A 26,481-nucleotide genomic window follows, 5' to 3' on the forward strand; every position below is an offset into this window, starting at 1 on the left:
CCGAGCTGCCACTTCTTGGCGTTGCCTCGGTCTCAACCCCACCAGAAGACGCCTCAGGCCGCGGGCGTGGCCCCCCCGCCCCCAATGCCCGTCGTCCGGGGCCCCACACAAAGGAAGCCGCGGCGACGCGAGTGCCACCTAAACTCCCAGGCTCCGAGTCCTTAGGTGAGAGGTGTCTCTGGACGCCGCCAATTTGTCACAGAGGGCGGGGCGCCAGGGTCAGCCCCCGCCAAGTCCGGGGGAGGGGTGGAGGTCAGCGGCAGCCTCCCCGGGGCTTCTTTCCACGCCGCCTTGCCTGCCATTCCGGTTCCGAATCTTCCCAGTACTGGTTAAAGCTTCCCTTTGACCCGCCTCCGCCACTCACCTGATTAGATGTTTATGAGTCAGAAGGCGGGGTCATGAGGGTGTCGAGACGCTATTGGTTGGCGTGTCCGCCTGTCATCAGTGCACCGCCCCCTGTCTCAGAGAGCTCGCTCTTTAGTGGCTCCTCACCTCGTCCATCTTCAACGTCTCCGTCTCCGTACTGGCCCGGGGCCCCGCCTGTCCAGTCCGTCGCTCGTCCTCATTGGTGGCAGCGCCGGAAGAGGCCCGCCTTCCTCCAGAGGATTGGCGGATTAGTGCGCGCATGTCCCACCCCCGCTGGTAGGCGGGTAATCGTGCTACTGGCTGGGGCCCCCGCCCCAGGACGAGGAGGAGGAGGAGGGGCAGGAGGGTTTGGTTGAGCTGCAGCTGTTTGTCTGTTCGACACAGGCTTGGGCCCGGCGGGGGAGACGGAGCCCCAGGTACCGGGCTGCTGGCGCCCACGGGGCAGGGGCGGAGACGCTCGGGAGAGGAGAGCGCCCCGGCCTGCGAGCCGGCGCGGGGCCGGGCCTCAGCGAGGGGTCAGAGCGGCCCCGGGAGAGGGGAGCAGGGGGCCGGGCCCGCAGGCCTAGTGGGGGCGCTGAGGAGGGGGCCGGGCCGGCTGGGAGCCCGGCGTTGGCGGGGCCGGGAGGCGGCCGGGCGGGCCGGGGCCGGGCTGTGGGAGCGCAGGGCAGGCCGCACGCAGCGGCGCCGAGGAGGGAGGAGCCGGGGCAGAGGGCCGGGCCGCGGGGGAGGTAAGCCCGTTTGCCGGGAGTTGAGGAGGGGTCAGTGCCGACGCCCGGGCGGCGAGGGGAGCCGGGGCCGGGGCTCCCGCAGTGTCTACCGGGAAGGGCCTTAGCAGGCTTCCTAGTCGGGGAAGGGGCATCCTCTTCAGGGAGAGGGGTTGTTATGAAAAGAACTAGGGTGCCCCCGAGTTGAGCCGAGGGGATCTGGGTGCGCTGAGGGAGAAGCGAGGCCAAAGAGGGAAGCCTCACTAGCCTAGAAGACGAGGGAGTTGCAGAAGTGGCTGCAGGGCCCGATCTCACCTGCGGGAGCTCCTGGGAATGCTCGGGTGGGCCGGCGGATCTGGGTCTTGGGGGGACCTGCTCCTTGTTCCTCCTAGGATTGAGATGTGGTGACCCGAAGTTTTGGGGTGCTCCCGGGGAAAACAAAAGTTAAAGATTTTGTGCGTGCGGCTGTTGGCCGTTACAAACTCAGCTCCTCCACGCTCCCTTGGCCCTAACGGGTGTGGGGTGAGTCCGTGTCTCGTTACCAGCCTCAGCTGGGTGAGGGTGCAGCACTGAGGAAGAGCCCAGAAGCTGGATGGGGCGGGGGTGCCTCTTTCTTTCTCACTTACTCTCGTCTTTGGTGGATGCTGCATCTCTGAGGGGATCAGGGACTTTATTCTCCACACTTGAAAGGGGCTTAGAGATCCCCAGCAACCAGGAGATCTTCTGACCATACTTGGTGAAACTTTTGTGGGACTTAGACGTGGGTATTTCCCAGGCAGGTAATGGTTAGGTGGAACCAAGCTGGAAATAGGAGGTGATATCACTGAGGAAGAGATTTGAGGAAGAGTGAGAAATTCCATTCCAGAAGGTTGGCATCACCCCTGTTCTTTGTCTACTTCTTCAGGAGCCCAGGTTTCTGTGCTATTAGAAAGTTGGGTCAAATGCCTGAACAGTGAGGCAGGCATTTGAGGAAGGAAATAAGTAGAGAAAAAGAAGATGGATTACTAAGGCCCGGGGGTCTCCCCTCCCCCGCATATTTTTAATGGTCAACTGACCTCCTTAGTCCCCCATAGATTAGAGTTGATTGGATTTTCCCTTATTATACTTCCTTCTTTTTCCCTTTCATTCAAATGTGTTTTATAACTACATTTCTTCTTAATTATAAAAGTAATATGTACATATTTTTAAATATTCAGGCTGTGCAGAAGCGTGAGAAGTATATATCTTCCCACACATACCTCACTCATTTTATTTCATCCAGGAAGGTCAGAGATACAGCAGATCAGACTAATCTCACTTTTCTTTGAGGGATGTGCCGCCAAAGGCAATTCTGTTTTCACCTTCCCACCAAACTCTAGTCTCATTCTGTCCAGTTTTCCCTTCTGGAATGATACTCTGTTATTTATTGTTGTCCTTTCACAGCACATTTTGTCTTCCTATATCAAATTCAGACAAGCAGAGAGGTATACTCTGGATTTTCCCTCACCTTCTTAAAACCACACAGAGTGCTGCCACCACCACCACCCCTACCCCGCCGCCCTTCGCATTGGGCATCTTAGGAAATGCCCAAATAGATGGCCAATACTTTTTTCTCTTTTATGGGCAGGAAAGAAACATTAAATGAATTATTTGTTTGGGAGAATTACTGGCATCTCTGCTAAAGTGAGGAATTTGAGACCTCTACCTTCTGGTTCATGGTCTTGCATGTTCAGATTATATGACTGTCCTTTCATTAACCTAAAAGAAGATGATGATTCTCCTATGAGGCCTCTGTAACTGTCTTTCTGTAGTGATGTGAGAAGGTCTCAAGTTTCTCTGGATTTGAAATTGTGTTCCTCTAAACCTCTGGACAGTTGAGACATTTCATTCTACCACCTTATTAATTGAATTTGTCCTTACTGGCTTAGAAGCCTCTAGTGTGCCCAGCCTTTGTACAGTGCCTTCAGAAACTTGGATTATGTACCCCAAGGAGTTTTTATTTTCCTTCTGCGAAATAAGCCCTAGAGAAAATTGTGTGTGTGTGCGCACTATCAACCAACCTCTCTGTAGGCTTTGCCATCCATATTCTACATCCTGGTGGTATACCTGTTTCTTTCTTCTATACATTTGCTTTTGTTTTTTCAAGCTTCCTTTTTTTTTTTTTTCTAAGTAGGCTCCATGCCCAGCAAAGTTTGAACTCACAACCTTGAGATCAAGACCTGAGCCAAGATCAAGAGTCAGACTTTTAACCTACTGAGCCACCCAGGTGCCCCTCCACCTTCCTCTTAATCAGAGTCTACCTTCAAGAAACAATCTAACACAGATCTAGAGTTACAAACTATATTTGGAGAAGAGAGCTTTCCCTTTGTTCTTCAAGTCACACTTCATTACAAGTCATACCTTCTAACTCTTAGTTTGCCCAAGAGCAAGGATTGCTTTTCTATGGTTTGCTTGTTTTGTGTGCACTGATACGAATTTGACTTCTGAGGAGGCATAGGGCAGGAGAAGCAAGTAGATAGGCTGCTCCCTAATCCTAAAGCATTTCAGATTGGAAAGTAACTGCAATGTTAGACAATAAACTTAAAATAAGGAAATGCAAAGCCCTCTAGGAGGGATACGTTAAAACCGTACACAATACACTCCCACTTCCCAAGAGTGTTTTAGGAAAGATTTAGTCATTGAACAGTAACTGAGCTGAGTAAGGAGCCAACCAGGTGAGCAAAGTGTATGCAGATTTCTGGGCCAGGTTGTGGCTGTGGTTTAGGGGCAGTGGCTACCTTTTCAGAATGTCCTCTAGCTCTAATGGTTTGGGGTTTTTTAACTCGTGTTTCTCAAGTTCAGGAATTAATAGAGATAATGACCCAAAGTTTTTGAGCAATTAACATTAACTGAAAACTCAGGAACTTTGTTTTAAGCTACAGTTACTTCAGTGTTAGGGTGGGAGGGCCGCATATTGGGTGTGATTAGGCCATCTGAGCATAGTAACGGGTGACAGGAAAAGCAGTTAGCCCATGTGAGTTGCAACAGTACTTTGTGGGCTGGATCCCAAGGGGGCCCTCCATCCAAGGGAGATCACAGGCCAAGGAGAGAGAGTTGGTTTTCTGGGGACAATTAAAAACATTCCCAAATGGAACTAAATAAGCTATCCAGTTGACACAAAAAGGGAAGAATAGATGGAGGGAAGCAGAACTGCTTTAGCCTTAATTAACTTAAGGAGCATTTAATGAATACCTCCTAGGGACCAGGCATTGTGTTGTGCTCTGGAGAGTCAAAATAACATAAAAAATAGTCACACTTCTTGAGAAGTTCATAGTTCAGCAGAACAGACATTTAATGTAATAAATGCTGTGATAGAAATACTATCTTAATACTGTGGGACCCCAGGGGAAGCAGTGATGAATTCTGCTGGGGTGAGAGGGTAGTTAGTGAGGAAGGGCATTCCAGTCCTTTCTAGGTCAATAATTAAAAGTTTGTACCACCATGCTGATAAGAGATAAGCATGCTTTTTACCTCTTGGGGAAATATAAGGGAGAGAGTGGGGAGAAGTGGAAGGACTCACTCATTTAAGACTGTGACTCATTAGTTAATATTGGATCAACATAATGAAAGACCTGAACCAAGTAGTAGAACTCTCAGTTCAAGATTTTAGTAATTTGAGGTCTAAATGAAATTGAGAGTTGAAGGTATTTACTAGCTTTTGCCCTGTCTTCCCTAATCAGTAAATCTCTTAGGCTAGTCCCAAGGTCCACAGACCCCTGTAAAAGTTACCACTCTTCCCTATCCTCTTCCATGAAATTATTTCCATTTCAGCCATCTTGGCAAGGTTTGGTCAAGACACGAGAGAAGCCCAGTAATGAGCAAGTTCTTCTGTTAGAAGAATATGGAACTGGATTCCAGTTCTTAGGGAAGGCCTGGGTCTAGCTACCTTGTTTATAGTCCCTAAAGAAGTACTTATCTAAACTGAATAGAGGTAGAAACTGTCCACTCTAAACTTGTTTCTGTCCTGGTGCCCTCTTCAGAGTTCAATTCAGAGTTAGCATTTCCTGCTTAAGAGGTATAGTGGTATATTATTAGCAAGAGTATATGACTAGGAGTACTTGCTAAAAGGAGATTTAGCTGTCTGTATGATAACACCTGGCTGGTTGATTAATATTATTTGTAATAGCTGTATATATGGTAATACCTGGCAAGTTGATTAATATTATGTGCCTCAGTTTCCTTCTCTGTAAAATAAATACAGAGACTGGACTAGACCAAGACCACCTCTTATCTGGGAAACTGACCTTATGAGGCTGGCATTTGGGTGTGGGCTAGATTCCAGTGGCTATATATCTGGAAGTTAGTCTCTGTTAATAGGTAATAGACTTCTAAAGGCTTCATAATGTGGTTGGCATAGAGATTCAAAGATACTAAGTAGAAGGGGCCTGAAGAATAGTCATGCTCTAGCTGGGACCAGCAAGCTAAGAAACCTTTCCTATTCATACTTTCCTGAGCTGCTGGGCAGCATGCTAGCACTGGGGAGGTGGGCTAGTGCTATGGTCAACCCTCAATCCTCCCTAGTTAATGGTCATTTGATAAACAATTTTTTTGTGGAGCTGCACTTCTAAGGGAAGTTAAATCTGATGTTTTTTCCTCTCCCAAACTGAAGGGGTTGAAGGGAAGAATAACTTCCTTGTCTTCCCTTTGCATCAGGTTTGAAGGTAATCATCACACCATTTGGCTCGGCTGTGGTTTATTTTTCGTCCTTTTTTTTTTTTTTTTAAGATTTATTTATTCATGAGAGACACACACAGAAAGGCAGAGACCAGACAGAGGGAGAAGCAGGCTCCCTGCAGGGAGCCCAATGTGGGACTCAGTCCCAGGACCCTGGGATCATGACCTGAGCCGAAGACCAGTGCTCAACCATTGAGCCACCCAGGCATCCCTATTTTTTGTCTTTGAGTGAATCGTTTTGCCTATTGTCAACTCTTAGCAAAAAAATAAAAACAAAAAGCCCAACTAAAACTATTTGAGTTTTATGTATATTATTTCACTTCTGTGCCCCTGATCTTTTGAGAGTCTAGCTATTGCATTAAAAAAATGGTACCCTTATATACATGTTGGTATTAAAGATCAAGGCACACAGCAGCCCCGGTAGCTTAGCGGTTTAGCACCGCCTTCAGCCCAGGGCATGATCCTGGAGACCTGGGATCGAGTCCCACGTCGGGCTCCCTGCATGGAGCCTGCTTCTCCCTCTGCCTGTGTCTACCCCTCTCTCTCTGTCTCTAATAAATAAATAAAAAATCTTAAAAAAAAAAATAAAGATCAAGGCACAGTGATGGGCAGCCCAGCAATTATTGTGAACAGGGAAGGTAAGACATGTTATTTAGGTGACACATTGGGGTAGGAGGTAGTTTTTTTCCAACCCAGTAGTTCCTAATCTGTGACAATCCAAGGGTTTTGCAGCGTGAATGTGTCTGTGACTTTTTCCTATCTCCACATTTCCCCTACTCCCTACTGTTTTCCCAGGCCTAGAGCCATGTGTCTGCCTATGAGAATTCAGTCCATTTTAACTCCCATATTTTCTTATTGTAAAATAGTAACAATGAGGCTTCATGTTCTGCCCCTTGCATCACACACTTTGAAATAGATGAAAATGTGAACAAAAAATTGGGGCGCCTGGCTGTTCAGTGGGTAGAGCATGTGAGTCTTGATCTCAGGGTTTTAAGTTCACGCCCTACCTTGATAGAGCTTACTTAAAAAAAAAAAGTGAGCCAATAAGTCAAAGTATCTAGTAACTTTTCCTGTTGTATCTTAAGAGTATAGCATATGTATGTCACTTAAAGGAAACTTGATCAGCTTATCATCTGTAGCTTTTTTTCTAGTAGTGTCATCTGTTTTCTAAAGTGTAGAGTTATGATGGCCTATCTTTTGTTATGAAGCAATGTATATGAAGTGCAACATAAATATGCTTTTAAAAATAATTCCTCACAGATTCTGAGAAACTCTAACAGAAAGATTTCTTAAGTGTATCCAGAACTTTGGAATTGAATTAAAATCCTGCTCTCTACTTTTTCCTTCTCCCCTCACTCCCCACAGATCCTCATAATAATGTAGCTTAGGCTCAGAAAGGCGCAAAGGGAGTGAGTAGCCTAAGATCACAGTGAGTTACAGCTGGCAAAGCAGAGAATAAAACTCAACTTTCCTTGATTCCAAAGCCTGTACCAACACCACACGGGAGTGCCCCTGTCTGGTTTGGCTTCCCATGTTTATAATTGCATCATAACTTTAGTAGCAGGGTTGAAGAATCCTCTGACCCCTGGAGAGCTATATTCAGCCCTCAGCTTAATTTCATCTAGAAGTGCTATAATAGTAACCATAGGCTATAGGCTGCTGGCCTAGACTTCCTCCCATCCTTATTAACCCATCTTTCATTGTCTAGGCCTCTCTAAAGCAGTTTTTTAAACTTTTTTTTTAAACATAACTTCGTAACAAAACTTAGTATAAGTCACTGTGTGTACATTAAGTGAAACATTTACACAAGATGATTCTTATTCTTTGCAAAACATTTATTTTTTATTCTTTTTTTTTTACTTTAAATATGCTGATCATGATCCACCAAGTAATTTCAAAGTCATTGTTGGTTTACAACTCACAGTTTGAGAATGAAGAACTAAAGAACTGTGACTAGTGGTTAAGAACCTAATTAAGGGGCGCCTGGGTGGCTCAGTTAGTCAAGCATCTGACTCTTTTTTTTTTTTTTTAAGACAAGGTCTTTTTTTTTTTTTTTAAGATTTTATTCATAGACAGAGAGAGACAGAGACAGAGAGAGAAGCAGGCTCCATGCAGGGAGCCCAATGTGGGACTCTATCCCAGGTCTCCAGGATCACACCCCAGGCTGCAGGCGGCGCCAAACCACTGCGCCACCAGTGCTGCCCAAGCATCTGACTCTTGATTTCAGCTCAGGTCATGATCTCAGTGTCGTCTGTGTTGGGCTCCACACTCAGTGGGAAGGAAGTTTGCTTGAGATTCTCATTCTGCTCCTCCCCCCTGCTCTCATGCATGCCCACTCTCAAATAAATAAATAAATCTTAAAAATACTGTTTTTCATTTATTTGAGAGAGTGGAAGAGTACAAGCAGGGGGAGTGACAGGCAGAGACAGAGGGAGAAGCAGGCTCCCTGCTTAACAGAGAGCCCGATTTGGGGCTCCATTCCAGGATCCTGGGATCAGTGACCTAAGCTGAAGGCAGATGCTCAACTGACTGAGCCACCCAGGTGCCCCTAAATAACTGATTCTTATAGTACTGGTTCCCAGAATTTAGGATTTTATGGCCCAACTAATTTTTTTAAGATTGATTGTTTATTTTATTCATTTATTTATTTATCTATTTATCTATTTATTTATTTTATTTATTTATTTATTTATTTTATTTATGAGCAAGAGAGCAAGCACAAGTGGGGGAGGGGCAGAGGAGGATGGAGAAGCCGACTTTGCAGGCTCCATCCCAGGACCCTGGGATCATGACCTGAGCTGAAGTCAGCTGCTTAACTGACAGCCATCCAGGCATCCCTGGACCAACTAATTTAAGTTTGAGGGTTTTCGTTTTCCCATATATGGGTATTTAGAAAGCCATTAGTTTTTCAAATCATTAATTATTTAGAAAGCTTTTAGGGATCCCTGGGTGGTGCAGCGGTTTGGTGCCTGCCTTTGGCCCAGGGTGCGATCCTGGAGACCTGGGATCGAGTCCCACGTCGGGCTCCCGGTGCATGGAGCCTGCTTCTCCCTCTGCCTGTGTCTCAGCTTTTAAATATATTTCCCAAAAAAATTAAAAATGTATATTTCCTCTTTTTAAAAAAATTGTGTAGAATGAAAAAAATCCAAGTCCTTCACATACCACCCTCCTCAATCCTACTCTCCTCAGAGGTAACCACTGTTAACAGGTGGTTATGTATCCTTCTATACTGTTTTCTTTTTTTTCTATACTTTTTTTTTAATTAATTAGTTTATTTATTTATGATAGTCACACAGAGAGAGAGAGAGAGAGAGAGGCAGAGACACAGGCAGGGGGAGAAGCAGGCTCCATGTACCAGGAGCCCGATGTGGGACTCGATCCCGGGTCTCCAGGATTGCACCCTGGGCCAAAGGCAGGTGCCAAACCGCTGCGCCACCCAGGGATCCCTCTATACTGTTTTCTATGCAGAATTTTGTTTTACAGAAATAGGATCCAACCATATGTTTTGTTCTACAACTTTTTGTAGATTGATTTCTTTATTTTAGAGGGAGAGAGTGGGGGCAGGGTAGAGGGAGAGAATCTCAAGCAGGCTCACACTGAGTTCAGAGCCCAACAAAGGGCTCAATCCCCCAATGAGTCTCAGAGGTTTTTCCATATAATATATATATTTACCTTTGAGATGTAATTGAAACAAAGAAAGTAAGAAGTTAGAAAGCTTATTATTAAGAATATTCTTTTAAATTGGATAAATTTAAAAAATAAATAAATTGGATAAATTAAGGGGCACCTGGGTGGCTCAGTCAGTTGATTGTGGGACTCTTGATCTGAACCCAGGTATTAACATGAGGGTTGTGGGTTTAAGCCTCACATTGGGCTCCACATTCAATGGAGCTTTAAAAAATTTTTTTAAAAATAAATTTAGGGGGATCCCTGGGTGGCGCAGCGGTTTGGCGCCTGCCTTTGGCCCAGGGCGCGATCCTGGAGACCCGGGATCGAATCCCACATCGGGCTCCCGGTGCATGGAGCCTGCTTCTCCCTCTGCCTGTGTCTCTGCCTCTCTCTCTTTCTCTCTGTGTGACTATCATAAATAAATAAAAATTTAAAAAAAAAAAAATAAAAAAAATAAATTTAGCTTTATGAAAAACTTGCAATATCATCTTTATTTTTATCATTTCATCATAAATCACTGAAAACTTCACCACAAAATAGCCTATGTATATCTGGATCCTTAGGACTCACTGTCCTGAGGAATATAAAATACCCAGTAAAATCAGAGTAATTTCTTATACTCCTCTGCCTTAATCTAGTCTACTTTGGGACTTTTCTGAATTTTCACTTTTATCTCATTTCCCTGTTAACTTATCTTTACACTTTTGTTTTTCCTGTTTTTTTCTCTACTTCTTATCAAGGCTGCTTTTTAGGAATATATTAGTTAAAATATTGAGATATACTTTTTTTAAAAAGATTTTATTTATTTATTTATTTATTTATTTATTTATTTATTTATTTATTTATTTATTTATTTATGAGAGACACACAGAGAGAGAGAGGCAGACACAGGCAGAGGGAGAAGCAGGCTCCACGCAGGGAGCCCAATGCAGGACTTGATCCCGGGTCTCCAGGATTAGGCCCTGGGTTGAAGGCGGCACTAAACCACTAAGCCACCTGGGCTGCCCAAGATATACTTTAATATATTAAGTTGATCTTTTCTGTGAATCAGGGCCACTAAATAACTTATTTTTTAACACTATGTTAAACACATCTTTTCCCTAATTTTCATTACTACTCTATGAAGTGGGGATTTTTTCCATTTTGTAAAGGTGGAAGCAAGGCTCAGACATTCTCTTGATGTCATTAATGATTAGTAGCTTAATATTCATTGAGTGCTTATTGTTAAATACTTCCATTCATTTCTATTATAATTATCATTTCATAAGAGCTCATAAGGCTATTATCCCATTTTACAGATGAAATGAATGCACAGATTTAGTAACTTCCTCAAAGCTTCAGAGCTAGTAGCACAACTGTAAAATACACCCAGTGAATTGGACTTCACTGTGTTTCCCAGCTTTACTAGAATTGCAGATTGTTACTAGAATCAACCTTTGAGAAAGGAAAGATTCATTTGAACAAAGTACAACCCAAGCAATGCTTAGGTTTTGGACAGAGGTTTTTACATGCTCTGATCATATTAACTCCTTTGGTGGTTCATTTCCCCTCAGAGTCAGAATGATGAAATATAAATTATATTCAGGGTTGGATAATTAGACCTTCAAAGTCTCAACGTCTCTCTGGCTCTTCCTTCACCATCAGCTTTCCAAGCCCCTTGAAAGGTAAAGAAGGTAGCTCAGTTTATTTTCATCAAGTGTTTCCTGCTGGAAAGCTTATCCCTACAGGGTACCTGGGTGGCTCAGTTTGTTAAGTATCTGACTCTTGATTTTAGCTCAGGTCATGATCTCAGGGTCCTGGGATCAAGCCCCATGTCTACCTCCACACTCAGGGCAGAGTCTGCTTAGGATTCTCTCTCTCTCCCTTTTCCTCTGCCTGCCCCACCCCCACTCACGCTATCTCTCTCTAAAATAAAATCTTTAAGACAAACAAAAAAATAAAATAAAAAATAAAAAGACAAACAAACAAACAAAAAACAAGAAAACTTACCCCTACATCATCCTCTGGAGACTCCTACATGTGTTTAGAAGGTACATGCTCTTTCTTTGCCTCTAATTTGGAGGCCTACAGCTGTTAGGCCCATTTAGTGTGGAGGGTAATCCAATCCCTCGACACCAGGAAGACAGCTGCAAGTTGAGAGTAGGCCAAGCCTACCGATTCTTATTCTAATAGATTTTCAGACTTGGAGAGGTAGCAAGACAAAGTGGAAGAGTTGATGCTGAATGTGGTCTGTTGGTTGTCTGTGGTCCTTTTTTTTTTTTTTTTTTAATTATTATTTATTTGTTTCACAGAGCACATAAGCAGGCAGAGGGGGAGGGAGAAACAGGCTCCCCACTGAGCAGAGAGCCCGATGTGGGGCTCAATCCTAGGACCCTGAGATCATAACCTAGGCCAAAGGCAGATGCTTAACTGACTGAGCCACTCAGGCACTTCTATGGTCTATTTTTCTATTTTCTACTCACCTTTGGCCAGAAACGAGAAAGGACAGCTTTTCTGGCAAATGGACCCTGGTTAGAGATTCAGAAATATCAAGAAGACTGGTTATAGATGAAGGATATGGAACCAGAAGCTACCCCTCTGCTCTTAGGGAGGGGTGACTAATCCCATACCCTTGTAGTGAATCTTCCATTTTGAAAGCTAGAAAAAAAGATGGGAGTGGGGGGAAGAACAGTACCAGGATACTAATGAGCTACTGGGGACTTAGGGCATGTATGGGTGCATCTGGGTGTTCTTCAGGCCAACTAAAAGTTGTTTGGTTTGGGGTGCCTAGATGGCTCAGTTGGTTAAGCATCCAACTCTTGGTTTCAGCTCAGGTCATGATCTTAGGGTTGGGAGATGGAGCCCTGCATCAGACTCTGTGCTGAGCTTGCAGCCTGCTTAAGATCCTCTCTCTCACTCTGCCCCTCCCCACTTCTTGGTTTGCTGTTCTTTGAAGACCTGTGGTGGTGTGGTGCTGGGGGACCTGGGTGGCTTAGTGGGTTGAGTTTCTGGGTTATGGTTTCAGGCTCAGGTCATGATCTCATGGGTTGTAGGATAGAGCCCTACATCCTGCTCCAGGCTCAGCTAAAGTCTGCTTAAAGAGTCCCTCCCGGGATCCCTGGGTGGCTCAGCGGTTTGGCGGCTGCCTTTGGCCCAGGGCGTGATCCTGGAGTCCCCGGGATCGAGTCCCACGTCGGGCTCCCGGCAGGGAGCCTGCTTCTCCCTCCTCTGGTGTCTCTGCCTCTCTCTCTCTATGTCTATCATGAATTATTTTTTTTAATTTATTTATTTATTTATGATAGTCACAGAGAGAGAGAGAGAGAGAGAGAGAGGCAGAGACATAGGCAGAGGGAGAAGCAGGCTCCATGCACCGGGAGCCTGACGTGGGATTCGATCCCGGGGACTCCAGGATCACGCCCTGGGCCAAAGGCAGGCGCCAAACCGCTGCACCACCCAGGGATCCCTCTATCATGAATTAAAAAAAAAAAAAAAATGATGAGGAATTAATGGGAAATAAACATATAACAGTTTTCCATCTCTCCATTTCAGCTCCCTTGGCAATTGAGGATTATGTAGTAGGGCAAACTCCACTTCAGATGCAATTCTTATTTTATTGTTTCCCATTCTTGCCACGGAGTGTCAGCTGCCTGGGACCCTCTCAGTGGGATAACCTTTTAATGGTGGATGATTTTAATTGCTAAGTCCTCATAGAAGCAAAGAAATGAAGAGATTTATCTTTTCTCTAAAATTAATTGCAGCTGCAATGTCCCTGTGTTTAATTTTACCTACTTTTTTTCTTGCAGGATTGTTGAAGCCTGAAGTCCCCTCCCCTTCCCCCCTCCCCCCTTTGCCGCTTTGTGGCATCCCCCTCCCTCTACCCTTCCCCATTCTGATAATCTAGCCATGACTAGCAGAAGCACAGCCAGGCCCAATGGGCAGCCCCAGGCCAGCAAAATATGCCAGTTCAAATTGGTCCTGCTGGGTGAATCTGCAGTGGGGAAGTCTAGCCTGGTATTACGTTTTGTCAAAGGGCAGTTTCATGAGTACCAGGAGAGCACCATTGGAGGTGAGTACCTCAGGGAAAGAAGAGGGTCAATGATTAGTGAGGCTTTTGAAGGGAGATCGAGGGATCTGACTGTGTAGCTGGCCTTTTTAAGCTCCTTGGAATGGAAATCCTTTATAAAACTGGAAAAAAAAAAAAAGTCCATAATGCCAAAAAGTAGTTATATGCTTGTCCCCTTGCTTCCTAGAAGAAAATTAGGATGACCTTGGCACACCAAGGTCACTTAATTTTTTAAAGCCCAGTTTGTCTTCTGCCTCCCACTTCTCTCTTAATCCAATTGAAGTTCAGTTGAGTGTCATCTAGAACAGGGTTGGCTTGGAGCAGTGATTCATAATCAGAAATGAACATCAGAATCTCTTGGGGAACATTTTCATCCTGTCATGCTTAGGCCCTATCCTAGATCTACTGATTAGCATTGGAACTAGAGTAAGGGTGGGGAGATAGAGACCTATACGTTTGGAAAAGCTTAGATGATTCGGATGTACATACCTGGTAAAAGAGAGGCTGGAACTAAATACAAAAGATAAAAGGTATGTGCCTTTTCCACCTTTGCTACCATCTCCCTTCTACTCCCAAAACAGGGTGCTAGTTAGTAAAAGACCTTTTATGAGAACTCCCATGTTACTCCTTTCCCGCTTTTACTAGTTACCTTGGAAATGTGGTGTTTTTGACCAGCAGAAGATTATATAAAAAAGTAACAGCCAAATAATACTGATAATAGTGTGATCTGCCATCAGGCTTTAAAATCTTCTATTTATTGATGTAACCTTTACCTGAAGCTTATTTTCTGTCATCATCTTGTATTCCCCTATTTTGGTTAGAAGAAAGATGACTGGTATACATGTCAATTCTCTCTAACCTTCATAATTTACGTGCCCCCATTCCTTAGATAGAGAAACTTCTGGCAGGAAGGATTTAGTCAAGGGCAATCTTAACCCTAGTTCTAGGGCCTGTCTATACATAAGGAGGAGAATGCGAAACCTTTTCCTTAGCTCAATGACCTGGGTGGTGACTGTGCTTAGACTGAGAATGGAGATATTGTGAAGGGGGCTGGGATTTTCCCATTGATCCTCCCACTTACAATTTCTTCCCCTCACTCTCTCATCCATAGCGGCCTTCCTCACCCAGTCTGTTTGTCTAGATGACACAACAGTCAAGTTTGAGATCTGGGACACAGCTGGGCAGGAGCGATACCATAGCTTGGCCCCCATGTACTACAGGGGTGCCCAAGCTGCCATTGTGGTTTATGACATTACTAATCAGGTAAGTGGGCTGAGAAGATTCTCTTGCTTATTATTTATAGGAATTAAATTAGGTGGGGAAGAGAAAACTTGTTCTTGAAATAGCAAAATAAGACTACAAATCATACTTCTAAGTTCTGGTAAGACTGAGGTAATAAATTATCAGACATGGATGCTTTCAGTGAGGGAAGGCTGCCTAGGAGAGGTGAGTTTTGAGACTAGGTTTTGAAGGTGATGGGCTTGGATTGGCAGTCATTCTGGCCAACCTTTCTCTTCCTTATGTTTTCCTAGGAAACCTTCGCTCGAGCAAAGACCTGGGTAAAGGAACTACAGCGACAGGCCAGTCCTAGCATCGTTATTGCCCTGGCGGGGAACAAAGCTGATCTGGCCAATAAGCGCATGGTGGAGTATGAAGTAAGATGGCCCGTAGAGTCCCTCTCTAACACACTCCTTCTGTGCTTGGGACCTTTTTTCCCTCCAACCTGCCCTCTCTGAAAACCTCATCTGAGGACATTCGTCATCTCATTCCCCAGTTCCACACCAAGTCAAATACAGCAACACTGGGACCCTGATGATAGCCAGGGCATTTTAGAGGAGACACAAGAAAATTTCAGAGCAGAGGGGCAGGGAAATACCAGCTATGGGGGTACCAACATGAAAACAGGAAAGAGGGAGCAGTAGAATTTGACTTAAGGGACTATTCAAGTGTCACAACCTAAATGCCCCCAACCAGCTTACCTTCTCCCTCATAATTAAGATTCCTGCTTGTTGGATTAAGCTGTCTAGACCATGAGTTATGCTTGAGGGAGTTGTTACCAAAATATCGGTCCAGGGCCAGGTGGCTCAGAGCCTTTCCATTCCTTGTTCCTACCCTACCAAATCCTACCCAATTCCTTGTTCCTACCCTACATTCTGAGTACCAATACATCCACCCCTTGTAGGAGGCCCAGGCGTATGCAGATGACAACAGCTTATTGTTTATGGAGACTTCAGCCAAGACAGCTATGAACGTGAACGATCTCTTCCTGGCTATAGGTAAGGTTAGAGCAGCCTGGGGTCCTCCTGTCCTTTTCCTGTGCCTCTAGATAAGATCACTAACCCAAATCATAAAGGTAGAGGGGAATGTCTCCTCTTGTAAAAAATTTTAGGTATGGAAATATCTTAACTTTCCATTACGACCTCAGTCCTTTGGCTGCAGCTTTACCCCTCATCTTCCATGTAGTTAACAGTTAACCTTTCCCTCTTCACAACATTCTTTTAATCTCTCACATTTCCCCTTTCCCTATCTCTACCCCACCCATAGTCCTTTGGAGGGATGACTAAAATCTACCATACTTTTTTTCCCTTCTCTTTTTTATCTCTAGCTAAGAAGTTGCCAAAGAGTGAACCCCAGAATCTGGGGGGTGCAGCAGGCCGAAGCCGGGGTGTGGATCTCCATGAGCAGTCCCAGCAGAACAAGAGCCAGTGTTGTAGCAACTGAGGGGGTGGCTAGCAGCAAACAATTATGGAGCTAGCACGAGAGCTAAGAAATAACCTCCATCCCCACCCCTCAGCACACAGCCCCTATGGTAACAGCACACTGAGCCCTGGCTCCCAAGGGCTGCCTCCTGACAGCTCCATCATGGCACTTTTTAACGCTTCAGCAACCAACACCAGGCAGCTGTTGCCACTGGCCTCCTACCCCTACTCGGGTTTGGGGGTCAGATCCCCCAGGACTTACCTTCCAAAACAAACTTTCTTCACTTTGTATTATAGGTGCAAGACAGTGACCTACTTATCTTTCCTCCTCCTCCTCCTCATTTTTTTCAGAAAACATTTTTTGTCTCCTGCCCCTTCCCCTTCTGCTTTTGGTCAATCCCTGTTCTTGATCCCCTTTTCCTCCTCTCCCCAGGATGGAGAAGGTGGTGAACCCAGGAACTGAGGAAGGATGTTTCCAGTTCAGTCACATTAAGGGCCCTGGGGCGGGGAAGGGGAGTAAGCCTCAGAGCAGGAGGGAGTAAGGAAACAGTTCCTTTTTGTTTCTATTTGGTTGGAGTCTCTCATATTTGAAAACACTGCAGCCTCCATGAGTTGGCCTTGTGGAGGGTGTTTCCAGGTAGAGGTGAGAATGGGAAGGCAAACTCTTGGGTACCAGGTAGGAGTTGTTGTTGGCTAAATGGGCAGAGGTGGAGGAGGTGGAGATGCAGTGTACCTATGGCTCTGGAACTGTTCCAAGGCCTAATATCCCCCTCACCCAGCCTCGGTAGCTCCTCCCCCATAGTGGGGGAGACTCTGGACCCCAGAGTCCTCCAAAGAATCTTCACTGGTTGCCTGCATCTTTGGCTCTGCTGTGATCTAATTAGAGGAGGGACCAGTTTCTGATACCCATCCTCTGATTTATACATATGCATTTTTTTTTTCCTCTGGCCTTTAGATGGCCTCAGCCCCAGCCACTCTATTTCCCTGCAGTTTGCACTTTAATTGGTGGTAGTTCAGTTGGGATACTTGTTTTATGGGGGTTTTGATTGATTTACCTGCCCTCTCACCTTTTTAATTAAATGAAAGCCAAGGTAGTATATATATGAGGTTTTGGGAGGGGCTAAGAGAACAGAACCAGTGGCAGCTACTCAAGCCCAGTCTCCGCTGCTTGCTTCCTCCAACTCTGATTCTTAACCTATATTCTTGCCAACCTAGCTCTCAAGAGTATAGGTTTGCCTTTCCTGGGGAATTAACTGAGCAACTGGAGATAGGATAGCCTAGGCCATGTATGGGAGTAAAGAGGGGTCAGGAAAGAGAGAGGAGTTTTCTCTCCTTTCCTAAGGTTCACATTCAATTTGATCTACCCATTACCATGTCTTTTCTACTTCCCTGTAAATAGATATGATCTTTATTCCCACTGTACAGTCTGTTCTGTCCTCCACCTCCCATCAGGCCCTAGATCTTTTCTCCTTTGTTAGTACCTTCGGTTTAGTTCCTCCATCCTTATCCTCAGACCCACCCCCAGCCAGTGGTTTAATCCACATACCACTAAAGGCTAATACCACAGAGGCCTACTTGTGGCTCCCTCATATGGTAACACCTGTTCCTGTGGACAGGAAACAACAGCTGACACTGAAGGTCCATCACAACTGTCTCACATTACCCGAGGACACATCCCTCATCAGGTATTTTAGGATGTCTCTGAGAGCCATCAAGGCAAGAGAGAACTCTAAACTCCTTCTTGGTTCCAGCCCAGAGTTTGGGGAAAATTGGAGGAAGAAGTAAGATAGGAAAAGTCATGGTGACCTAGGATTGGAACCTTTCTGCCCTTTGGTTTACAGACTGCCTTCTGTCCCAGAGCAGCTGAGAGATCCTTGGAGCTGAGACTCTGAAGGACCCAGCTTAGGTTCTTCCACTTAGGACTCATTTCCCTTTCTTTTCCAGGGGCAGCCTTAGTTCCCGTGGCCCTGAAACACACATATATTTTCCCCTTCCTTTCCCAGCACCCACCAGCCCCACAAAGCACCCAGTGCATCCTTATAAGTGGAAGAACTAAGATAGCGCTCTTAAATTCCTTAGAAATGAAGTTTTTTTGTTTTGTTTTTGTTTTTGTTTTTCTCAGTATCTTTCCCCATGGAACAGGAGTGAAAGTATTTCATTGCCTTGGGGCTGGGAAAGCATTTCTCCAGCCTTCTTCTCCCCTCCCCAGCCCCCTTAGGAACAGGATTGGCCTCAGCTTCTGGGCCTATCTGCTGCCTTCCTTCGATTTCCTACCAGCTCTTTTGCTTTCCTTTGAGCTCTCTCGGGCTTGGGGATCTTAGTTTTTATTTCCCAGCTCTTCTTCCTCTTTTTTTTTTTTTTTTCTTCTGATCAGTTTTTTTTTAGGGGGGGTGTCCTTTTTTTTCTTCTAAGAAAGCATTTGCCTTTTTCCCCTTTTCTTCCTCTCCCAACGTAACAATCGTGGTAACAGAATGCGACTGCTGATTTACCGATGTATTTAATGTAAGTAAAAAAGGAAAAAAAAAAAAGAAAAAAAAAGTGTATTGGAGTGTTGCTTTTTTCTTTCTTTTTCTTTTTTTTTCCTTTTTTCCTTTATTTTTATTTTTATTTTTTTTTTTGCTATTTTGTCTGATACAAGAAATTTGGATGTTTTATTGAGTCAGAAACAAACCCTTTCCTACATCTTGGGTATCTCCTTATTCCCTTTAATCTTTTCTTCAATAATGAGATAGCCCACTTTGGAAAATATTCCCTTTAATGCCATTAAACTCCTATTCCCAGGCCACTACAGAGCTCATCAAATCCGACCTAGCTTATTTTTGTAGACCTCTTTAACAGAATATATATTGGCGGGGTGAGGGGTGGGGGTGTGGGGGTCAGTGGATCTCTGGGCAGACAACTGATGAGACTGGAGGGGGAGGTGGTATTTGTGAATCCTTTGAAGTATTATGTTGAAGTTTATATGCATTTCTTCAGGGAAGGGGTACATTGCCTTGTTAGTATCTCAGAGGGGTCTGTGACCTAAAGAAGGTTAAAGAAATCATTAAATTTGTGTTTTTAATTGATCATGTGGTTTCTACCCCAACAGGAAGATTTCTCCTAGATCTGCTCTTGTTTGCTACTGTACTTGAAGCCCCTCAGTCCATCACAGTCTAAGCGGAGGTGGATGGGGGAGAATGATACAGAGAAAGATTGGGTATGGTTGCAAAAGCACAGGAAAGAGGACTGGTGCCACACAGAGCTGGCATTGCAGTCCCATCTACCGACTTACCAACTGTGGCCTTGATCGAGTTATTTAGCTGCTCTCTGCCTCAGCTTTTTCTGTAAAATGAAGAAAAGTTGAGATTTAAAGGTCAATTATGTAAAGTATGTGTGGGGCACACAAGGTCACACTGTTATTAGGAAGAAGTTTTATTCTGTGGCTTCAGAAAGTCCCTAACTGATTTCTCTGTATCCCTGGGCTGTGAGCCGATTTTTCAAGACTGGAAGGATAGATTGGGCATCACAGCTCTCGAATGATTTAATTGAACACAGCCGAGTTGGAAATCTTTCTCTTTCCAAAAACCTCTAGGTGAAAATCACCTTTTCCCTGTCAGTTCCCCTTTCCTTCTGTCTCTTAGTATTTCCCCTTAAGTTTCCTTGATTCCTGGCAAAAGCTCTAGTTCATTTTAGGAGACCAGAAAGGGAGAGGAAATGATCTTCCAAAATTACCACTGAGTAAGGTTGTAGTTCAAGCTTCTGAGCTCCAGAGGGCAGTGTGGATACGTTTGCCCCAGGTTCACAGCCGGCCAATGACAAAATGAATTTTCAGTCCTGCACCAAAGGATAAAGGATAATTGTAAACATCTTCTTAGTGACTCTCTGAGATAATGAGCGATTATAATCTTCCTACTTTGGGGTTGTTCAATGTTATTGCTCTCGTCATGACCAATTATTTTTTCAATTGCCTTAACTAAGAAAAAAATGGTTATATTGTTGGTTCCATGATTTGGGAAGAAAATCGACAAGTCCAAGGGATCTCGAAGTCTTTGAACCACTTATTTAGGCTTCATTTCTCCTCTTGCTGGATGTAAGAGAATTGAGCGCTTGACCTTGTTTTCGCCAAAAGACAAACAAGGGCTGTAATATAGTTGCAACACAGACGTTTGTCAAAAACAGGGTGGAGGCGGAGCTCGCGGCCGGGAGCAAGCCGGCGGGATTTCCAGGCCTCCTCGGGGAACGCACCTTGTGTCTCAGCTGCAGGGGCAGGGCGGGGGCATCTCAAAACCTCCCACCTTCAGCCCCACCTTTGGAGTCCTCGTCCCCGTCACAGTGAGGGTCCCATTCCTCGTCGAGCGGGGGATGAAGATAACCGCCAGGCTCAGCTCCGAGCCCTCGGGGCGCCCCGCCTGCCCGGGCCTCCGGGGGGCGGGCAAAGCGGCGTGGAGGCGGCCCGCGGCCCGCCAATGGCCGGGGCCGGGCCGAGTGGTCCTGGGGCCGGCCCGCGTCAGCGCGCTCGCCCCGCCCCTCGGCCGAGTCGGCTGGAGCCGGCGGGCAAGCCACCGCGGAGCCCGCGGACGCCGAACCCGATAAGGGGGCAGGGTGCCAACCGGGGAGCAGCCAGGCCTTCAGGACCCGGGGGTGCCCCGCACCCCGTGCGTTCCAACAAAACTGCCAGTGCCGCCTCCGCCCCCGCTGGTCCCGGGCGCGGTGTCTGCCCCGAGCCGCGCGTGAGCCGGGGCTGGGCAGTGGCTCCGGGTGCTGTGCTGCGGCCCACGAGCCTCCCCGCTCAGGAGCCCCTGCGGAGCGAGCGGCCGCCACCCGCACGGCAGGTGTGCCATCTGTCCTGGAGCGGAAGGTTGCTTCTCCCAAGCCTGGGACACCGCGCTGACCGAGTTCGCCTGTAAGTCAGCGCTGGCGGCGCCACGCTAGCCTGGGTCAGGGGGCCGCCGGCATCGAGGGCAGGTGGGACAGGTGAGGATCCCAGGGCCCGGAGTACAGTGCAGGCGCCGCTCCTGCTCCTGTGGCCCTGGCAGTTTCCCGGCCTGCCCCCCCTCTTTAGCTTTTTCCCAGCAATGGGGACTCTTCTCTCTCTTCCCTATTTTGGCATTCCTGGGGTCAGTGATCCGCTCAGTGTTCTGAGGAAGGAACTGCGGGGCACAGTGCCAAAAATGACTTCTTCGCTGACACCGGGGCCATTAACTTCCCAATTTGCTGAGTTCCTGGGAATGGCACAGACAAGGTAGGGGTGGAAACCCTGGGTGGGGTTCCAGTTCCCAGCTGGGTTGCATTATCTTTTTCCCCTACGTTAGCAGAGGAAAGGAGGGGACTGAAAGGCCTTCAAAGACCGTATTACTTGTTTGCTCCTCACAGCCACCTTGCGAGGTAGATCTCATTTCATAGATGAGGACACAGGTCTGAGAGGCTTGGTATTCTTGCCCAGGCAGTGGGGCTGGTTAACAGGGCCAGTTTCACAAACCAGAGGCAGTTCAACTCCAGAATCTGAGCTCATTCTTCCCATTAGGTTCCTACCACCTTTTCCACTGTTTTGTCTGTTAGTCTTCCCCTCAGTTGTTCTCTGCTGACTTTGGAAATGATAAATCAGCCACCTGGGTAGTAGATATTTTGGCTTCTGTCCTTTAGGCCCTTGGCCCCAAACATTGTTCTCTGTAGTGGACAAAGTAGAGAATGGAAGATGGGAGATAGGTGATTCTAGAAGACCAAACAGCCCCTCCCCCTCACCAGCCCCATTCTCCTCCATCCTGTCAGTACAGTCTCTCTGAAGTCCATTACGTTTTATCTAAGGACCCATTTGGGCACCCCCCCCCCCCCACATGCATTCCCATCCTTTGGCCTGATTACCACAGAAAAACTCTCCTCATTTGCCCAGGGAACACCTTGCTGACCTTCTCTGCATCCCTTTAGGATGACCTAAGATCATCCCCTTCTAGAACTCCCTGTCTTGATCCTGGAATCTTTTCCCACAGGTCTGCCACAATGCTGCTGCAGAGGGCTATGATCCCACGTTTCCGACAGGCCTGCAGGTAGGCCATCGATCCTAGAACTCGTCTCATAGCCCATATCCCCCACTCCTAGTATCTTTATGATGTTTTATCTACCAGATAAGACAGCTGAGATGATGGCTACCAGGGAGGAAAGTGAAAGCCATAATTCACCCATTGGCCCCACCCATCCCTGGACAAACAAAGTCCCAACTGGAAGAACCAGTGGCCAACCTGTTAAACGCTAAGCCTTCACTGTCCCTTTCATATGATTGGAACTGTGCTAAGCCCTCTCTCTCTTCCAGACTCAAGTTAGTCCCCTCAAGGCTCTGTATTCAAGCCTGCTCTACAAATGATTCATCTCAGCTCCAGTATCCCAGCCTTGCCTTCTCTGGTGATAACTCCAGCACGAAGGGATGGAGAGTCATGGGGACTCTGCTAGGCCTGGGTGCGGTGTTGGCCTATCATGACCACCGGTGCAGGGTAAGTGGGGGAAGGAAGGGACTTCACTGTCAGAACAAAGGGGCCCTAGTATGTTCCCCAGGAAACCCAGGCTATGAACACAGAGCCCATGGTGCTAAGTGCTTTCCTGCAGAGTAAAGATGGAGTCTGCTACCTCTGTTTCACAGTGGCCATGACTTTAAGGGTTAGGGCAGGGTGAGCTAGAGTGATTCCTTCTTACTATGTATGTTTCTTTTCTGTCTGCCCTGCCCGCAGGCTGCTCAGGAGTCACCACACTTATACACGAGAGAGGAAGTAAGAGCTCACAGCAGCCCTGAGACTAGGATCTGGGTGACTCTGGGCTGTGAGGTGTTTGATGTTACAGAATTTGTGGACCTACACCCAGGGGGGCCGTCAAAGCTGATGCTGGCAGCAGGGGGTCCTCTAGAGCCCTTCTGGGCCCTCTATGCCGTTCATAACCAGCCCCACGTGCGTGAGCTACTGGCTCAGTACAAGGTCGGGGAGCTGAGCCCTGAAGACAAGGAGCCCTTTACCTTGAAGACCTCTGACCCTTACAGTGATGATCCTGTCCGTCACCCAGCCCTGAAGGTCAACAGCCAGCGCCCCTTTAATGCAGAGCCCCCCCCTGAACTGCTGACGGAAAACTATATCACACCTAACCCTATCTTCTTCACCCGAAACCATCTGCCTGTACCTAACCTGGACCCAGAAACCTATCGCCTGCATGTAGTAGGGCCACCTGAGGGTCAGTCACTGTCCCTATCCCTGAATGACTTGTACCAGTTCCCTAAGCATGAGATCACAGTCACTCTTCAGTGCGCCGGCAACCGACGCTCTGAGATGACTCGGTTCAAAGAAGTCAAAGGTCTGGAGTGGAACACGGGGGCCATTAGCACTGCACGCTGGGCTGGGGCACGCCTCTGTGATGTGTTAGCCAAGGCTGGTCACCAACTCTGTGAAACTGAGGCCCATGTCTGCTTTGAGGGACTGGACTCAGACCCCACAGGGACAGCCTACGGAGCATCCATCCCTCTGGCTCGGGCCATGGACCCTGAAGCTGAGGTCCTGCTGGCATATGAGATGAATGGGCAGCCTCTGCCTCGAGACCATGGCTTTCCTGTGCGGGTGGTGGTGCCTGGTGTGGTGGGTGCCCGCCATGTCAAATGGCTGGGCAAAGTGAGTGTGGAACCAGAGGAAAGTTACAGTCACTGGCAGCGACGGGATTACAAAGGCTTCTCTCCATCTGTGGACTGGGACACAGTAGATTTTGACTCAGCTCCATCTATTCAGGAACTTCCTGTCCAGTCAGCCATCACAGAGCCCAAGGATGGGGAGACTGTGCAATCAGGGGAGGTGACTATCAAGGGCTATGCGTGGAGTGGTGGTGGGAGGGCTGTGGTCAGGGTGGATGTGTCTCTGGATGGGGGCCTAACCTGGCAGGTGGCTGAGCTGGATGGAGAGGAACCGCACCCCCGAAAGGCCTGGGCCTGGAGGCTGTGGCAGCTGCAAGCCTCTGTGCCAGCTGGGAAGAAGGAATTGAACATTGTTTGTAAGGCTGTAGATGACAGCTACAATGTGCAACCAGACACAGTGGCCCCAATCTGGAACCTGCGAGGTGTGCTCAGCAATGCCTGGCACCGTGTCCATGTCCGTGTCGCCCCATGAGAAGGTGAAATGGAATTACCTACTCCCAGAATCATCTTCTCAACCCCTTTCCATACCCATCCTTTTCCCTCATTCCCACAGAAAAAGCTTTCTTATCATCACTTCTTGGATCCCAACCCTGTAGTGTCCCTTCCTAAACCACACACAGATACACACATGGCCCATTTCCAAGCGGGCACCAGCTCTCCTTTGACTCTAGGTTACGAAACTCCTATTGTGCCAGGAATTGAGAGCTTTTGGAGGCTAGAAGTGGGGAAGCTCAGTACACAAGCACTCTCCTCTTCCTACCCCATCTCCGCTTCTAATGTACACCACCACTTTACTTGGCTTTTCTTCTTGGGAGTCTTCAGAGACTGTGTGTGGCTGTAAGAAAAGCGTATGTACAACTTTCTACGGACTTTCTGGGTTGCCAGAGGTTGTAAAGGGTGAATTCCTTCCCCCTTTATAGTTCTACTTTTCTAAATACATCAATAAAGTATCTGTTTAAGACTACAATTCTGAAAAAAGAAAAATTATGACTTTGGAGGCTGGAGTGTGAGCGTGTTAGGCTGAGGGAGGGAGATGCACTGGCCCTGGGATATGTAGTGAGATGATCCAGAGCAAGGTGGGGAGGGAGCGGGGCAGGGAAGCAGGTACAGGGACGTGCAGAAGTGGGACTTCCCTCCCTGCCGCGCCCCGCGCCGGTTAGCGTTGCTCAGGTGACCGGCCCCAGAAGACTTCCCAGAGCGGTCTTAAAAATTGACATTATGAAGCTCCTCCCTGCGCCTCCCCCTTCCTGCACTTCGCAGGAGAGGCAGAGAATCGCTCAGAGGTTAAAACCAGTATTCTCCTAGTACGGGCGGGGCAACCCTCGGCTCTAGGGACGGCCGTGCCGGGGCGCGGGGGCGCCGCCAAGGGGCACCACCGAGCGCCCCTCCGCGGGCGAGCGCGCGTCTCCGACTTGGAGCTCTCGGCGCTCGGCTGCTCTCCCCTAGCTCGTCTCCCTTTTCCCCGGCAGTCTCCCCGGCTCGGGGACGCTCGGTATTCGGCCACGCCGCCTGTCGCCTGGTAGTGGGACCGGAAGTTGCTCGGGGGAGGGGGCCGGCTGGGCGGGGGGGGCGGAGGGGGGGGGCCGGTCCCTCCTCAGGTGAAGCCGCTGATGGAGATGGAGCCGCCGCCGCCGCAGAGCGCGCGGGCCTCGGGCCCGGCCCGGTTGCCGCCGCCTTAGTGACCCCGCTCCCCCCGCGCTGGGCCGCCCGGGCCAGAGTGGGGGCCCCCCGCCGCCCCGCCCCCCTCCTCCCCGACACCGTCCCCTCTCCCACACCCCCCTAGCCTGCGCGCGCGCGGAGCTGCCTCAGGTGAGCGGGGGGCGGGGCTTGGACGAGGCGCGGGGGGCGGGGCCTCGCCCGCCGGGGGCGGGGCCTGAGGGGCTTGGGCGTGAAGTGAGGGGAGACGGGGGCGCCCGGGCAGCGGGGGTCGCCCGGTCGGCGTGGCTCTCGGGGAGAAGCTGGCCCGGCCGGGGGGGAGGCCGGCGCGAGGCTTCAAGGTTTAGGGGAGGGTCACGGAGGCCAGGGGTCCTGAGAAGGCAGGGGCTGGGTCAGGGGAGAGGACCGAGGACGCCCGGGAGCGGGTGCGCAGGCTGCTCGGCGGGGGTGCCTGGGCCACGGGGCGTCTCGGGGGGGGGGGGTCAGGTTAGAGAGCAGGACGTGGGCCCAGGTGGGGACGTCTGGGAGGCAGTGAGCAGAATGGCAGCACCGAGGTAGAGGGAAACTTAGAGTGGAAGTGGGAAGTGCTGTGTAGGGCACCCTACACCTTGTAGGATGAGGAGTCTAGGGGGCCCGAGAAGCAGGTGCCTCCCTGGGAAGGAAGCGACTCACTGCAGAGGAGTCCTAAGAAAGAAGTGTAACCGAGGAAGCCCCGGGGCTGGCAACTCCAGGGAGAGAGACTTGGGAAGCCCTTAGGAAGTAAAACAGGCCTCCATGTACCTCCTCGCGTAGCCCCATCCCCAGTTATTTTCTTACGCTTTTATCTGCTACAGTTGTAGATTCTCACTTTTGAAATTTTTGTTTGATCTCTATGCTTTTTGAATTTTTATGTGATTGGTCCTTCCTGTCTGGAGGCAGTTAGCAATGTAATGGAACACAGATCTTTAGATATGAGATATTTAGGAAATAAGGTCCATTTCTCTCTCCAAGGTAAGAATTTTCTAACTCTGCTTCCAG

General features: G+C 48.0%; 2 protein-coding genes across 4 annotated transcripts; both read left to right on the forward strand.

The window, feature by feature from the left end:
* The first annotated feature begins 648 nt into the window (after positions 1-648).
* Positions 649-18,957, forward strand: RAB5B (RAB5B, member RAS oncogene family). The gene is made up of 6 exons (XM_038549619.1): positions 649-782; positions 13,214-13,476; positions 14,585-14,736; positions 15,006-15,128; positions 15,656-15,749; positions 16,079-18,957. The coding sequence occupies exons 2-6, from the start codon at positions 13,314-13,316 to the stop codon at positions 16,192-16,194; spliced, it is 648 nt and encodes a 215-aa protein (XP_038405547.1). The 5' UTR covers positions 649-782; positions 13,214-13,313; the 3' UTR covers positions 16,195-18,957.
* Positions 18,958-20,646: 1,689 nt separating this feature from the next.
* SUOX (sulfite oxidase) lies at positions 20,647-24,775 on the forward strand. Of its 3 annotated transcripts, none has more exons than XM_038549612.1 (4): positions 20,647-21,054; positions 22,139-22,195; positions 22,459-22,636; positions 22,871-24,775. In XM_038549612.1, exons 2-4 carry the CDS (start codon positions 22,149-22,151, stop codon positions 24,278-24,280), a joined length of 1,635 nt encoding a protein of 544 aa, XP_038405540.1. In that variant the 5' UTR covers positions 20,647-21,054; positions 22,139-22,148; the 3' UTR covers positions 24,281-24,775. The 3 variants fall into 3 exon arrangements, with proteins under 3 accessions (XP_038405540.1, XP_038405541.1, XP_038405539.1); XM_038549613.1 differs by having other exon boundaries at positions 20,671-21,125; XM_038549611.1 differs by lacking the exon at positions 20,647-21,054 and adding an exon at positions 21,197-21,393.
* Positions 24,776-26,481: the final 1,706 nt, after the last annotated feature.

This window comes from Canis lupus, chromosome 10 (genome assembly GCF_011100685.1).
Source record: "Canis lupus familiaris isolate Mischka breed German Shepherd chromosome 10, alternate assembly UU_Cfam_GSD_1.0, whole genome shotgun sequence".
NCBI classification, from domain to species: Eukaryota; Metazoa; Chordata; class Mammalia; order Carnivora; family Canidae; genus Canis; species Canis lupus.

What these genes read in the sequence shown, in the direction of transcription:
- RAB5B (XM_038549619.1), top strand. Translation starts at nt 13,314, where the DNA reads ATGACTAGCAGAAGCACAGCCAGGCCCAATGGGCAGCCCCAGGCCAGC. An exon ending in CCAGGAGAGCACCATTGGAG is followed by an intron (nt 13,477 to 14,584) that starts GTGAGTACCTCA and finishes TCTCATCCATAG; the next exon opens with CGGCCTTCCTCACCCAGTCT. An exon ending in CGATCTCTTCCTGGCTATAG is followed by an intron (nt 15,750 to 16,078) that starts GTAAGGTTAGAG and finishes TTTTATCTCTAG; the next exon opens with CTAAGAAGTTGCCAAAGAGT.
- SUOX (XM_038549611.1), top strand. Translation starts at nt 21,227, where the DNA reads ATGGGGACTCTTCTCTCTCTTCCCTATTTTGGCATTCCTGGGGTCAGT. An exon ending in CTGGGAATGGCACAGACAAG is followed by an intron (nt 21,394 to 22,138) that starts GTAGGGGTGGAA and finishes CTTTTCCCACAG; the next exon opens with GTCTGCCACAATGCTGCTGC. An exon ending in ATCATGACCACCGGTGCAGG is followed by an intron (nt 22,637 to 22,870) that starts GTAAGTGGGGGA and finishes CCCTGCCCGCAG; the next exon opens with GCTGCTCAGGAGTCACCACA.